Below are 17,097 nucleotides of genomic sequence, written 5' to 3' on the forward strand. Positions count from 1 at the left end.
CTCTCCGATGCACCGTTTTCGAGATATAAGCGAAAAACCAAAAATTCCTACCTTTAACCCCCGCTCCTCCCCCCGCTCTTCACCTAGGAGTCAGGACTTTTGATATGTTAACAACCTAAGCCCCCTGAACAAGTTTCTGAAGGAATCGTTTAGTTACCTGCTCACGCACTCTACAAATCATTCCTTGACTGGACTACTGGTGCAATTAACATCGTCGGTCAAAATAAAAACAATTGAACGATTTATCAATATACCTTCATCATATTACAATATTACAAAACAGTTCAGGGACTTTAAATAAAAGAACTTATAACGATAACTCATTCATTTTTAATGTGTTAATTTATGAAACATTTGAAAGACGACCCAATATCATATTTATCTAGATAGCGTGACTTCACTGATTACTAATAATTGTAAGTAATTATTATTTATACAGATTAATTATCACGTCTCAGTCTGCCTCCTCTTTGATTTCTAAATAGGCACTACGAATAAATAAATTTACCACACAGAAAAACACTGAAAAATGAAAAAAATATATTATTATTAACTCATACTCATAGCCGAGTTTTTTTTAAAGTAACAAATAGGTAGCCATACTCAAATTTAATAGAAACGTATTAAAGTTTATTGATATTTTTGAACATTATAATGATTTATACGGCCATACAACTATGCTGACCACACACCAATCCTGTTATTTGCATGTATGCTAATATCAAACCGCTCAAAATTACTTGGAGGACTTGTAGGTACCCAAAACTGTGAATACTACACCAATACTCCGCTATCTCAGAAGGTAGTAAACTATGTTGTTTACTGGGGACACAGTCTTACAGTCTTAAGGTCAGCCAGAGAGCAAGTGTAGGTTTGTTTTTACCGATCGAGGAGTGAAAATCAACTCAAATTCGAATAGCGCGGAGCTAGTGCAGATTCTATACCACAAGGTGGCGACTCTCCCGCGCCATGCCATACAAATACGTGTTTTTTTCTTTTTTTCCTTAGTTTCATTTCAGAACAGAATGGGATGGCATACCAGCTAGAAGAAGCATGCCCACGGCCCAGAGCCACTCGAGAGCCACCAAGGCCACCACCATCAACACCAGCAGCACAGCCACGAGCACCCATAAAAATATCTCATATATTTTCACTATTAACTTTATGTACTGGAAGAGGAGAAACGTGTCAGGTTGGAAGTGTATGAACTTTCGGCCATTCAGCACTAAAAGTCGCATAACTTTTAAACGGCTTAGCCGATTCTGTTAAAATAAGGGTTAGGACACTCGGGGTAAAATTACCTAAAGCTGCGTAAAGACCGCCCCAACGAACGCCCAACGATGGATATCTATCATACATAATACAGGGCCGATTGCAGCAACGAAAACCGTTGGTTGGCGTTCGTTTGGCCGGTCTGTACGCAGCTTAACCCATATAATATGCCCAGAGGTTCGTTAACGACCCACTTAAGTTTTTTGCATATTTGCACTTAGACTCTGAATCTTAAAGATATCCCAAAGTAAAACAACTTGATGTTAAAACTTGTTCTGGGCATATATGGGCTAAGGATGACCCAAAAATATGCTATCACACACAATAGGGAATATACATGTGAAAGGTCAAATAAAGGTCAAATATTATTTGAAACGTGACGGAATTTCTTAAAGCATTTGTGGTGATATGTCAATCTCAGAATAATGTATGCCCATAGAACAGAACGTCGGCGCGACTGGCGAGACTCATTATTCTGAGCCCTTAAACGAAAGTAATGATGTCACACCTCTTCACACAAAGTTTTGGACGTTTATAGTGGACGTGTCTTTTTTTTTCAATCTCTTTTATTTAAGTAACTTTTGTCACTAGGTGTGGATGACAGTCCCATCGTACCCTCTAATTAACATACATAAACACAAAACAATAAACTAAAAACTAAGAATGAAACTTAAAATAATATAGAAATTTGGCTGCTTCTGACCATGGCTCAGCCAATATACTTTGGAAAACTCCAACTTCGATTCTATTAATATTAAACTTATCAACTAACTGTGCCGCCGACTGCAAGTCCATTAGGAAATGGTATACGTCATCTTCTACTCCACATTCATCACATTTGGGTGAAGTAACTTTTCCCATCAAGAATCCGAATTTATTTAATGGAATATGTCCAGAACGAAGTCGGAGAGCCATCACAATTTGTTGTCTGTTTAATCGACTTGAACTAAACTAAGGTATTCGAGGGGGCTCACACACTATACTTCGGTACCAAATTCCCTTTTCTTTGGATATCTTGTTGAAGTATTCTCTCCAATTATCACGTATGAATTGCCAATATTTGGCTAATACTTCAGACCAACTTGCTACAACTTCAACATCATTACCGTCTTTAATTGCTTTCTTAGCAAGCCTGTCAGCCTCCTCGTTACCTTGTAATCCAACATGCGAAGGAATCCATTGTAACATAACTTTTATGCCCCTTTTACACAAATTCATTAATTTTGATATAATTTCTTATAAGCAATTGCCAAACCTCTTTCCCCTGAAACACATCTAATAATATGTTGGAGAGAACTCTTACTATCAGTTAATATTACAATTTTACAGAAATTATTTTATTCAGCCTCATCATCATTTATAGCCAAAAGTTCAACTGACATAACAGAAACACAGGAATTAATTCTAAATAGACCCTGGACCTTAGAATTTGGATTGAAGAATGAAGCTCCTCTGCCTGCACTATCTTTGGAACCGTCAGTGTAAACAGAATGCCATCCGTCATATTTAAGATTTAACTCCTGCAAAACTATATTCTTAAGATGGTTAACTTCATATTATGTACATTTTGCCTCACTTATACTGTCTATATTTGGTTTAATAAACTTTTTGATATCTATAGATGACATCCATGTATCTAAGCTGAAATTTTCTAAGGGAACAGCCGAAGCAATATTTTCTGAACCAGTCTCTATGAAAGTATCTGCTAGCAAAGGTTTTTTTTTCCTAGACCAAAAGTTATTATGCAAATGCAGAGCCAATTCGGAAAGATACTTGACAGTAAGATTTCCTTCAAACGAACGAGACTTTAAAATATATTTAAACGCTAAGTATTTCCGTCTTAAAATAAGTGGAGAAATGCATAGGTCACTTTTTATGGCATATACAGGAGTAGATCTGACGTAACCACCCACGATTCTCATTGCTCCATTTTGTAATAAATCCAATTTCTTCACATTTGTTTTGGCGCTATTATCGTATAAAAAACTCCCGTAATCAATCCTACTCCGAATTAGTGATAAATATAATCTACGTAAATGTTGGAGATGAACGCCCCAACCCAACCCAGATAAGACTTTAAATATCTGCAAAAACTTACAGGACTTTTCATAACATTCTTTCATAAATAAATAAATAAATATGTTTTGTCCATCGAAGAGAAGATGAGACAACATCGAATAGGAAATATTATCATTGCCAGGGGCAGAATACTTTAGCTTAAGACTATTCTCCGATTCAACAATAGTGAATTCACTTTCTAACAATTCATTTGAAGAGATAAAACAGGGGGTATTATTTATTACAAAATCAGGCGTAAGGGATTGTAACAATTCCTCTTTTTTTTCCTGAGACACGCATCTTCTAACTTGCTGATAACCTTACATCCATCTCATTTTCCGCCACATATCAGATATGTCAGTAGTTTCACAAATATTATTATATTAGTAGTTTTACAAAAGGTATGCCAACTATCTGATTTTGCTCTTCTAATCAAACGCTGAGCTTCCGCAGTTTTTCTTTCTAATAAACATAGATTATCTGGTGTTGGGTTACGTCTCAGGGTTTTTAGAGCTAATCGAAGTTCTGCTACTGCTTTAGACAATGTTTGATTCCAATATTGCTTAGGGGTAAATTTTCGAATAATATTTGTACAAATTTTAATTACTTAAAAGGATCGATTTGTTTGCTGCACTATTAATCTTCTCTAAAAACCAATCATACATGACCTGTACACATTCAAATGATACAGATTCAGAAAATATTACATTTCGAAACTCCTTATATTCATTCCAATTAGCTTTAGCAAAGTTTCTTTTTTCTATAAAATTTCATCTAAGGTATCAACCTAAAGAATATTTAAGAACCAAATGATCACTACCCATGTTCTCACAAGTACCTAACATTCCAAGTCACATTAATAGCAATATCAGAAGAGCAAAACGTTATATCAAGACTAGACTGGCTTTATGTCCGATTCCTTCGCGGTCACGGCTGTACGATTATGGAACAATCTTCCTCACAATATTAGAAGTGCACCTTCTCGCAACGTGTTTAAATGTTTGACTCGTGCTTACTACCTTAGCAAGTTAGATAAATAGACCGCTTCTCCTGAACCGCTTAAGTATATTTTATAGGTATATATTATTATGTATGTATTAGATATTCTTATGTATATATATTATGTATAATATATTGTATGTATCGGTATATTTGTATATAGGTTAATTAGGTATAATATTAAGGGTCTGTTCCACAATGTCTGGTTAGTGGCTACCTGACGGATAAAATACATGCTGTCACTCTCTGTTATTATTTTTTAGACAGTGACAGCATGTATTTTATCCGACAGGTAGCGACTAACCAGACATTGTGGAACAGGGGCTAAGTGACTTAGGTTTACTATTCTTTTCCTTTTTTTTAAATTCTTTTTTTGTACACCTTATTACCTATTTTTTCCTGTACCTCCTGCGGGTTGACTGGCAGAATATGCTTTTAGCGTTAAGTCCACCCTTTGTACTTTTATTTGTAATATCTGTACAATAAAGAGTTAAATAAATAAAAAAAAAAAAAATAGACTGTTGTAATACTCCGTTAACCATCTTGACCCTAGTTGGCCGTCCATCATTCAACGAAACATAGCCGAACTCCAGAGAACTATCAAATATCTGCTCCCCTCGGGTATCAGATTTATTCGACCAACATACATGGTGGCCATTAAAGTCACCATGGAATTACTAGATGAAAGAGAAAATAATTCATCCCAGTCAGCTGATGACACAGTTACACTTGAGGGGCAATAGATGGAGTAAATACTTTTTAACAGCTTACAATTAAGAATTTGTACTTGAATAATTTCAAAACCTGAATTTCTAATGCTAACACGTTTAAATACAGTATTAATGGATTTATTAGTAAAAAATTGCAACGCCGCCATGTGAATCAAACCTATCGTGCCTATATACATTATAACCATTAATATTCAATCTACTTTCTGGCTCTAACTACGTTTCACTTAAAAAAAATATATGAATATTTTCTCTTTTTACTAACGCTTCAAATTCTGTAATTTTAGGTCTAAGGCTTTGTGCATTCCACTGAAATATATTAATAACATGACTTTTTAATGACTTATCCATTATATAAACCAGAGAACATACGTTGTATTAAATCACCCTCAGTAAACATATTCATAACAAAACTACTAATTTTTTCAACTACTACTTTTAACATACTAAAGTTTTTTTCTTCTATTGAGGATTTTGAAAAGATTATTTCCTTCAATCTTTAAAACAGCTCTCTAAGCTCTAAGCTCTCATAACTGTTTTTCCTTTGTTTTGTTTTGTCTTTGATCCTTTTTATAATCATTTTCTTCAACCTGCACCGTATTTCCAGCATAAGATCTATGCCTTGTCTTTGTTTCTTGTTATTTTTGTTGGTATTAAGCTTTTTACATGTTTTTGCACCATTTATCTCTATCTCACTTTCAGAACAACTATCGGTTACTTTATTATTATCATGTATGACGTATGCTTTGGACACGAGTACATCCCTGTATGAATTATTCAAAGTGATATTCTGACCTTCATTCTGACCTACGACACCAATGTTTGGTGGGATATTACTATGACGTAGTTCTTTCTCCACAGTGTTCTGCACCACATCAGACTCCTTAGACGTCTTCATTGTACACAGGTATATTTCCACTGCTTTCTTATAAGTCACATTGTCATGGCATATGATGTCTCGAATTTTCTTTTCCTTAATAAACATCGGACAACACTTATCAAGCGCCATATGGGCGCCCTTACAATTTATGCAGAAAAAGTCAGTGGTTTCACAGTTTACATGATCTTTGCCACGGTTCTACCTTTTTTGGCATAAGATTTATTTGCCTAATCTCGTATTGCATAGTAACGTTTGGTCAAAGTCTCGTTACGCCGAAAATCGTATGGCATAAATCTCGTTTAGTAAAAAGTTATTTCGCATAATATTGTTTAGCCTAATAATGGTATGGCCAAATCTTGAATAGCCTAATAATGCTATGGCATAGGTTTAAACAAAGTAATAATATTCGTTTGGCTTTAACTTTGACGGAGCGTCTCCCTACATAGCGCAGACTGGTGCCTTGTATTGTTTCCGCTGTTTGGAAAACGCTCCGCTCCGCTTCGCTGCGCTCCGATTTGGTTTTGATGAACATGTGCACCTAACACGCTCCTCCTCGCTTTGCTCGTCGTCGCACCTATTTTTAGGTTTCGATCTCATGGGGTATGTAATAATTATATTGGTCGTTAACTTTCGATTTTTTGATCATACAATATCGTGATTTTCGGGATGTAGGAGAAAAATACCACAATATGTACATTTACTACATACTTAATATATTATTTATTAAGATAACATTAGGAGAAACAAGATTATACATAGGTATAGACGAACATAAATTTGAGCAAACGAAACTTAGGTGTTTACAGATTGTGCCTAAAGAGTTTTAGACGAAACGAGCCTTATGCCACATAAGTCTTGGCAAAGTGATGGTTCGGCCAAAAAAGTTTAGACCATACGAGTTATGCGAAATGAGTTTTGGTCAATAAAGATTATGCGAGATGAGCGGAACCCCTTTGCCACACTTTGGACACTTAATTTTTTTTGTAGGGCAAAACTTTATGGAGTGACCATATTTCCAGCATCCAGAGCATTGACTTACTAGAAAAGTATATGAATCAACTTTGAATGAAGCGCCTAAAACAGAAACATACGTAGGTACGATTGGACTCTTAAAATCAATTCTAACAGTTTCACTGTCAATCCATTCACGTAACTCATTCAGTCTCTTGAGCTTACGCACTGATACCATCTCTTGTTCACACGATATTTCATTTAATAACTCTTTGTCATCAATGTCTAAGTCAACTTCCCTTATAACACCAAAAACCAAACTTACTTCACTCGTAAATTGGCATATATAGCCCATCTCAATAAGTTTTTCACACTTTATTAACTTCTCTGCGTCTTCTTTGCTTCCAAAAGTAATAAATGCTCTGTACGGACCTTTGGAGTTAATCTTCATAATATTTTGTATACCCAAAGATTTCAACAATTTGGCCAACCCTACTTGTTTAGGTAAACAACTTTTAGATAACAAACATACTTCATAAATCTTCTCCTCGATACTGCCTTTAGAAGCTGTACGAAATATTCGTTTTGGTTTCATTTGTACAGTAATGAAGCCATCATTGTCATCTCCATCTATTTCGTTGCTCGGCGGTCTCGGGCGCTTCCCCGTTGAGCGCTCGATGTTCAGCTGACACTCCATTTGCACAGAATCTTCATAAGTACAAACTTTATCGCCTTCACAATCATTAAACAACGATTGAATCTCTTCGCTCTCGCTACAACTCGAAGGAAGTTTAGTGTTATCCATTTTTCTTATATTTTTTTAATCTTAAGAGCGAAAACTATAACAAATAAATGTTACAATCGTCAATAGTAACAACGATGACAAAATTAGGTATGAAAATACTGTTTCCTGAGCTATACACGATTTCTTTCCCGCCAAAAAAAAAAAGTGGACGCGTGTTGGTTATAAATTTTTAACTTTCTTTAGAATACCTTAAATTATTTTTTTGGCGTTGATTTTTATAAATATAATAAAGCGATGTAAAACTATCAAATAAGAATATAAAAAATACATGCATATTCCCTATTAGACTGAAATTTAAACAACACCATTATTTTTCTGTAAAACATAGGTTCAAGCATTGAGTATGAATGGTCGTGCCCTGAGTGCGAGTTTTTTAACCTATCGAGAAGTGAAATCGAAACGCAGATTTTGTATGGCGCGGAGCTAGTACAGCTACTTACCGCTAGGTGGCGTGTCTAAAACGCCATACAAATTTGCGTTTCGATTTCACTTTTCGATAGGTTAAAAAACTCGCACTCAGGGCCCTGGAGACGAAATAGGCAGACGTTCCCCTCTGCCGAGGTAGTAGGCCAGAAAGGCCCACCGATTTATAAAAACTAGTTGCAGTCTCAATTTTAACTAGACTCAATCTAGTTGACAAAGCGTTCGTTTCATAAAAAATGATTTGTTTACATACAGTGCCACAAACTTATCTGTTCCGGTGACAGCTCACATAAATGTGTAATAATAATATATAATAATAATAATAATATTGCCATTTATTTCCAAATTATCTACAGTTATTCTTAAATAACATAGTTTGCAAATCATAATATTAAATTAACATGCATTTCATTTCATTTAATTAATTGATGTTTTAAACTCTATAATTTAATTTATAATAAAATAATAATAATTCATGCACTTAACTTTATATATTTTGAATATTTAATTAAATAATTTTGTTATTTATTGAAAAATAATTTGGTCACCCATTGCTGGGTAAAGGCCTCCTCCATGTCTTTCCATTGCCCCCGTTGCCTTGCTTGCCTTTGCCAAGTGTTGCCTGCTACTCTGACAATGTCGTCGACCCATCGTCTCTTCTGTCGACCCCGTGATCTTGGGTTGTCCCTTGGGTACCAGTTTAGTACGCGTTCGCTCCATCGGTTGTCTGTGTATCTTGCGACATGTCCCGCCCATTTCCACTTTAGTGCGCAGACCATTTCAACTATGTCTCTTACTTTAGTAATAGATCTTATCACACTACATCTCACTTTGTCTCTTAGTTTGATTCCCAACATTGATCTTTCGGCTGATCTTTGAAATGTATTGAGCTTTCTGATTATGTTTTTTGTAAGAGGCCAAGTTTGACAGCCATATGTTACAGTTGGGAGAACTGCACTTTCCATTAGTTTTTGTTTTAAATGAACTGGTAAGTTGCTTTTAAAAATATCTTTGTGGAGCCAGTATTTTTTCCATCCTAAAGTTATTCGCCTGTCAATTTCTTTGCTTATTGCATTATCAAAGGATATTAATTGGCCTAAATATATATATTCTTTCACATATTCAATATTTCCACTGCCTATTGTAGTGTTCTTTTCTTCTCCATTTGTCATTATTTTTGTCTTTGACTTGTTCATGTAGAGTCCAACTTTTTGGCTTTCAATTTCCATGGCTGTTAACATTTCTACTATATTTTCATGGTCTTCAGATAGGATAACTACATCATCTGCAAATCTTAGATGTGTTAGTATTTCTCCGTCTATGCTTATACCATATTGGTGCCAGTTAATTTTTCTGAATACAGATTCTAGTAGAGCCGTAAAAAGTTTTGGAGAGAGCGGATCACCTTGCTTTACGCCTCGCTGTATGTCAAAGGAGTCTCCTATCCTTTCAAGCTTTATTTTCGCAGATGCTTGGCTGTACAAACTTTTTAATAGATGTATATATTTGCTATGTATACCCTGTTCGGCTAAACTTTCCCATAGCTTTGCATGAGATATGGAATCGAATGCTTTGGAGTAGTCAATAAATGCTACGTAGAGTTTTTTGTTATATTCATTATATCTCTCTATTATTTGGGTCAGAGTGAAAATATGGTCTGTTGTTGAATAGCCTTTTCTAAATCCAGCTTGTTCGCGAGGCTGCTGATAGTCTAAACTTTTTGAAATTCTATTCAGTATCACCATAGAAAACAACTTGTAGAGTGTTGGTAATAGACTTATGGGTCTGTAATTGTCTATGAGTTTCGGGTCTCCTTTTTTGTAGAGCAGGGTGATTAGTGATATTTTCCATTCTTCGGGTGTTTTGTTTTGGGTAATTATGTCATTATACAGTTTTGTTAAATGGGGCGTTAAAGGCTCTATCATTGCGAGGATTGTGTCGTTGGTTATGGAGTCTTCTCCTGGGCTTTTCTCTTTTTTCAGTTGTCTTATCGCGTACTCTACTTCTGTTTCTAGTATTTTGGGTAATTTTTCATGCTCTATATTTGGATCTATAATGTTTTTATCAGGTTCATTGTTTTCAGTTTCACTGTATAACTTTCTGTAGAAACTGGTGGCTACTTCAACAATTTCATTTCTGTTTGTTAAATCTTGAGCTTTTCCATGATGCGACTTTGATAGGGTTTTGACCCATTCTTTATGTTTATTGTGTAGTTTGTTGCTTCTTTTTGTCGAGCATCTGGTTTCTAATTCTTGTTCTATAGCTTCTAGTTTCTTCCTCTTTTTGTTTTGTATAATTTTCTTGCGAATTTTTTTATGTAGAGATTTAAGTCGGTGTCGTTGCTCTTGGTTTCTTTGGGTGATGGTCTTAAGATAGCATCTTTCTTCGATAAGTAGTTTAATATCGTCTGTTATGTAATTATAAAAATTTTCATCTTTGGGGTTTTTAGGTAGCATTTTAATACATTCTTTTATAGCCTGAATTGTGTTCGAGTAGTTTTCTTGTATGTCTAATGTTTCAATAGTACAGATTTTTTCATGCATCATATTTTTCAAGGATTCTTTTTCCAGTTCATTGAATTGATTGTTTTTGTGACTAGTTCCTATTTTATTTCTGTTCATTCGTGTTTCTGCATTATAGGTGACTCTTATAAGTCTGTGATCGGTCGAAAAGGTTGTGGATATTACTTCAGTGTTTTGTACATTTTCTCTGGTTTTTGACAGAATATAATCAACTTCATTTTTTGTCTTGCCATCGGGTGAGCACCAAGTCCACTTAGATTTTTCTTTTTTCTTAAAGAGAGTGTTGGTAATAACTAATTTGTTTTGCAGGCAAAAATCAATCAGCAGCTGGCCTCGTTCGCTTCTTTCCCCGTAACCGTATCTTCCGCATATAATGTTTTCCTCCTTCCGTGGAAGGCCAATCTGAGCATTGAAGTCGCCCATTACGAGTGTATGTCTTTTTGTGTTTTCCAAGGCTTTTTGTAGGTCGTTGTAAAAACATTGTATTTCTTTTTCTCTACATGCTTTATTTTTCTTTTTAGATTTTTCTGTTGGGGCATACACTTGGATTAGACTTATTGTTTTTTGTCCATATGTGATGTCTAGTCTCGCAACTCTATCTGAGAATATTTTAAAATCAACAATGTGTTTTTTTAGAAATGGTTTGATCATAAAACCTACGCCATTTCTTCCCTTTTTCTTGCCTCCGTACATTAAGATATATCTGTCTTTTTCTAATATTTTTTCACCTTCTATCTTAATTTCCGACAGTCCAATTATATCCCAATTCAGTTGACTTATAGCATTCTCTAGCTCTATGATACGTGATGGATGTTTGAGTGAGCGTATGTTGTAGGTGCATATCTTTAATTGTAGTTGCTTATATGAGTCTCTTTTTGTATTATTTAATTTCTGTAGTGTTATTTTGTTTTTAACTTCATTCAATTCGACTTGATGATTCATGGAGGGTTGTGGTCTACTTCCCCCACGGTGACCAGCCGGATTGGGAGAGGGTTTTGATTTGGATATTTTTCCGGTATTTTTCTGTATTATTTCTATGTTTTCGGTAGATAGAGATAAAGGAGGCGCTGATAGTTGCTAATTAGATTGATTGCTTTGAGAAGTCGCAGTTTTAGCCTCTACATTGAGATATTGTGTTATGCTTCTGTAGTCTGTATTTGTTTTGTGCTTTTTTGGTTGATTGCTCGGATTTTTTGAGTTTTCTTTTTCGTATTGTAGAGATGGTGGGGATTGTTGAAAGGTTCTTTTTTTGAATTGGCTCGATGTATTCGTACTTCCAGTTTCTGTAATGTTTTCGTTATGTGGCATAATAATTAGCTTGTCGTATTTCAGGAAAGCTTTTTTGCCTTGGGCCTTTTCAGTTTTTAATTGTTCTTGTAGTGATTTTCTAATTTCTAAGACATGAGGGGGATAGTCTTCTTTTATGTAATAGGCATGATCATTCAGTTTTGATTTACTCTTTAAGATGAGTATTTTTTTGCCTAGTGTTGTCAGTGCAAAGTTTATTGGCCTTGGTCGACTCTGTTTTTTCCCCATTCTTCTTGCATGTTGGATTTCTTCTCTACTGAGCTTTACATTGAGGTTAGTGTTTATAATTTTTAGTAGTAGATCTTCCAAGTCACTGTAGGAACTTTCTGATTCCTCTACTCCAAATATCACTAGATTTCGCAATCTCACATCCTTTTCTAAGATATTAAGCCTCATTTCATGTTCTTTTTGTGTTCGTTTTGTTTGCTCTATATCTAATTGAAACTGCGATAGTTTGTTATCCAGTCTATCTATTTTTATTGAAAGATTTTCTTCTAAGCCTGTTATTCGTTCTCCCAAGTTTTTCAGAAGTGCTGTGATGTCTTCCATAGTTAACGTTTTGGTTAAGTACTCGTATTCAATCTGACAATAGCTTTTTGTAGATGTTGGGTTTTATTTTTAATTTGTACTGCTGTGAAGTATTTTCGGCGCTAGTTGTCTATGAAAAATAGTTCTTTCACTCGACAATAGATGTCGTTGTTGTTAAATATTTTTAGTTTTCACTTTTGTGTCACATTTTCTTATTGGCGCTAGTTGTCTATGAAAGATAGTTCTTCCACTCGACAATAGATGTCGCTGTTGGTAAATATTTTAGTTTTCACTTTTGTGTCACTTTTTCTTATTGGCGCTAGTGGTCTATGAAAGATTAGTTCGTCTACTCGACACCAGGGTTTGTTTTTATTTTTAATAAGAGGGTATTGTTTAAGTTGTTGTTTTTATTAACTATTTCCCTTGATTGTATTTTCGTGTTTATTTTACTGGATCATGCTTAAATAATGATTGTACATACTTTGAGGCTCGAAGTTGAGTTTCTTATTGTGTCTGTTTTGATAATTCCAGCTAGAATTGGTGCACTTTTTCGCCACTGTATTTTTTCTTTGGTGAACACAAAAAGTTAGTTTTCTTCGTAATCCTCGCTTGTATTTCACGAATAACGTTTTCACTTTAGATTTGTATTATGCGGATGGTGTGGATATAATTTGTTTCACATTTACGACACTTTTTACACTTTTTCCGAATATTTAACCTGGGAGTGTTAGAACTTCAATGTTTACATCACGAGCGCCATCTACCGAAATGTGTAATATTTCTTAATTCTATAAGATTTTAAGTTTGCTCGTATTGCTAATTCGCCCTTGCGGTGTTAATAAACCCATCTAATCTTTTACAATATACAATTCATTAGTAAGTAAGGAGATATGGATCAATTTAGTTTGCTCTCACCGGAACAGATAAGTTTGTGGCACTGTACTATTAAAATGACAGCCTCAATTCATAGAATATCCGGATTCCGGATTTGATCACAGATTTGGTCATCGTTTATTGTTATTATCTGTTTCCTAGCAACCAATGTAAAAAAAATGCAATAGTGATGTACCGGTACAGTGAAACTATTAATTCATGAAATTAATGTTTGAGGAACTAAAATTTTCAGGAGCCTGGCACCATTAGAAAGGAAACATAAAAGTCATAACAATTGTTTATGGCAGTTGGCGGTTGGCTGTTTTTTCAGTTTTCTTATTAATTATTAGGATAATCTAGATAAAAACAACTATTTACGCTTGTTTGCAATTAGGAAGAAGAAGAAAAATATTCGTAGTCAATTTAGGGAAGTTATTTATCGAGTTTATATACAATGTTTAGCGGAACATGAAGCTGGACACATTTTGTTGAATTTGGAGGATGTTTACGCTCGTACAGCGTCTATGACGGGTATGTAACATTGTACAAATTGTAATAATATTTTTTTTATCAGTACCAACGCTTCATTTATCAATAAACCTAGGTTTAGAGCCCAAGTCGAACATTGTTTACATACCGCTGGTTGTAGGTTTGAGCTGGTTTAGGTTGAGTCTAACCATAACATTTTGATACTTGAAGTTATATTTTTTGTTTACTTACTAAATTCTCATTCTGTAACTCTGTTTTTCTTAACTTAAGGGTAGTTTCAAATAAGCATTTTTTATTTTATTTTATAGGAGTATCGGACAGTACCGTCTAGCATATTGCAAAAGAGGGCTCTATAATGGAATATTTCTAACTCCTGGAAGAAACAGAATAGGCCGTTTAAAAAGAGAAATTGATGATTTTACTACGTGTGCCCTTAGTCAAAAAATCCGGATATTTAATACAGTTGTAATAACGTTATCTAAATAAATATTTATTGGTTTCACTATTAGCCTTCATATTAACACCTTCTAGCTTGAATACTGAGCTTTTTTGTGTATGGTAAGTTGTTTTTAAATACAGAAATAGGATAGGTAGTCACTGGCGAAATTTCAAGTATCAAAGTCAGTTTTGTTTCGCTATATAGGGTTGCTACACGAAAGATAGCTGCGCCCTCATTTAATTTCAGGACTTTATAGTTTCACTGTATGTAGATATATGTTTTAATCGACAAAAAGGTCATAGTTGGGAAGCGTCCGTAGTCGAGTTGGCTTCAGTGATCGTAAGTGATCACTGAGGTTAAGCAACAACTGACACGGTCAGCCATTGGATGGGTTACCGATGGTAATGAAAACCGGTAAATGAGGTTTCAAATGGAGGCCAGCGTCGCCCTCCGGCCCGCTGGACTGACGAACTTGGGCTGTTTTTAACAGCAAGCGGATTTCATCACGCACGCGGGATGGCACGCCATTTTCCCGCGGCCCGCGTGCATATTCCACGCGTTACAATGAATACTTGTATGAACGCGTGCGGGGCAATCCCGCGTGCTTGATCAAATCCGCATGCTGTTAAAAACACCCTTAGACAGTAAGTAGGAGTGGCTGGAGGAGGAAATGTGAAGAAGATTGAGGACATATGAGCTGCTCCATGGGATAGAGTTACATCCGGCACTAGACAAGTACGGGCTGATGACGATGAGGCAGAAAATACCGTATTAAGGTAAGCGTCTATCTATCGGTATAGTACGTATCGGACCAAACGGATTATCGCAAAGTTGATGCACATGCCGAAGTTGATGAAGTGTGTGAAGTTGATGACATGTGCGAATTTCTAGACAAAGAATAAATAGAATGCGATGCGTCTGATGCGTACGATACCCAAAGGTGGACGCTTACCTTTACTCGTATAAAGTTTAATTTAATAAAAAAAAACAAACCATATGTAGTCCAACAACTAAGATGATATGAACAACAGTATTGGACACCATGCCACCAATACCGCCCATCTGGTGTGCAGAACTCCCTACTGCGAAAAATATGATACTTGCCAGCGAATATCCCTGGAAAATATCGATAATTTTATTGTAGTGAAAAGTAAACGCTAATTTGTAGAACGCTGAGATGATATAGGTATACAACGTACTCTTACGGTGAAACAAAAAATGTGAGGGAACGTGCACATAATGTGATACACACTAGATTGTAGATGTGTATCACATGAGTAAAAATGTACAGCGAAATCGGATGGAGTCATCGCTGACTACCTTTTCTGCGATTACAGTAGTGAGCATATACGTATGTACGGTGGCCTGCGCCTAAAAGTATACAGGCGGAGTTTTTAAAATAGCGATCCCTGATGATGAAGGGACCAGCTACATCTGTTATAAATCTGGGGACGTGTTGTGTGTGATCTGTGTAGCAGTGGTGTTTATGTGGATGTGCTTGAGCAGCATGTGAGCTTGAGATCGCTATTTTAAAAACTCCGCCTGTATACGTTTAGGCGCAGGCCACCGTACATGTGACGGTAATTATGATGTAGATTTAATAATAACAGTTACTTACGATGTTAAGATATCCATATATGAGGCATCCAATTCTCACTGACGTGCACCCACAGTGCGGGATCCGAGGACACATTATTGTGGATCTAGTGGTGTGTTTCTCTTTAATAAATGTCTCTCTTTAAATAAATTTTGTCTTCGTTACAAATCTTATTATAAGCAAGCAAACTACGAAGCAAGCTTTCTAATAGGTATATGTTGTCTTCATTGAAGTTTTGTTTTTGTGAGTTGGTTTATTGTTCCTTTTCATTTTCCACAAAGATTCAGACTTTATTTTTTTTAGAAAGAGGCTGTTATTATTCTAAGTTCAAAAATTAAAGAATAGAATACTACTTTATTGACTTAGGGCTGATTTTTCAATGTTCAGATAAGGGTTATCTCGGGAATAATACTGATGCTGTCGCGACTGACTGTTTGTATTAGACAGTGACAGCTACAATTTTATTCGTCAGATAGCGTTTATCTGACCATTGAAAAATCAGCCCTTAACAGGACACGAATTACAATACAGTGGATATGTCGCAGGCAATTTGTAAGATCTCGCCGTTTACATACGGCGTCGTCAGTTTACAAACGCTCGTTGTTTTGTAATTAGCCGAAGCCATATTGATAACTCGTTCAATCGTTCTGATTTCGACGTTAATTGCAGTTTTAGGGTGACCATGAAAAAACACAGTTTAAACTTTGGACAAATGGAAAAATCTGACTTTATTTCAGGAATTCAAGTAAGACTTATTACTTTTGTTTTCTAAAGTAGGTACCTAAGCAGGTACTACATAAGTTTATATATTTAATAAAAAGACACATTTTAATAAAAAACTTAGTCATTTATACAGAACAATAAAACTAGGCATTTCCAAATAAAAACAAACACTGGTGCCCGAATACATATAAATTAGGAAAACGCTAAACCCTTTACTAAAAAATTTATGAAGCTCTAAATTAATATCCTGCATTGTGTCCTCCGTACACCGGGATCTATGGATAACGTAGTAGTTTTTAGGTGCGGGATAACCTCAAAAACTTTGTCGTTTGTCTACGGCCTGTTTACTGCTCCTGCATTGTAATAAATGACTTTAAAGTCACAATTATTTGGTGAAAATGCTTCTACAGTCGTAATATTTGCACTGTTTTGAGTATTTATTGAATCACAGAACCACTACTTGACGCCATTTTTGTTGTTGTGATCAACAGCGCCGCGCGTG

General features: G+C 35.4%; 1 protein-coding gene across 1 annotated transcript; it reads right to left on the minus strand.

Annotated features, from left to right (window-relative positions):
• Positions 1–310: 310 nt before the first annotated feature.
• Positions 311–16,155, minus strand: LOC119692740. Its single transcript, XM_038114228.2, has 4 exons — positions 15,894–16,155; positions 15,269–15,391; positions 1,040–1,169; positions 311–522 (listed from the first exon to the last, which is right to left on the minus strand). The coding sequence occupies exons 1-4, from the start codon at positions 15,966–15,968 to the stop codon at positions 455–457; spliced, it is 396 nt and encodes a 131-aa protein (XP_037970156.2). The 5' UTR covers positions 15,969–16,155; the 3' UTR covers positions 311–454.
• Between the last annotated feature and the right edge of the window lie 942 nt (positions 16,156–17,097).

The sequence above is a fragment of the Plutella xylostella genome, chromosome 18, assembly GCF_932276165.1.
Source record: "Plutella xylostella chromosome 18, ilPluXylo3.1, whole genome shotgun sequence".
In the NCBI taxonomy this organism is placed as follows: Eukaryota; Metazoa; Arthropoda; class Insecta; order Lepidoptera; family Plutellidae; genus Plutella; species Plutella xylostella.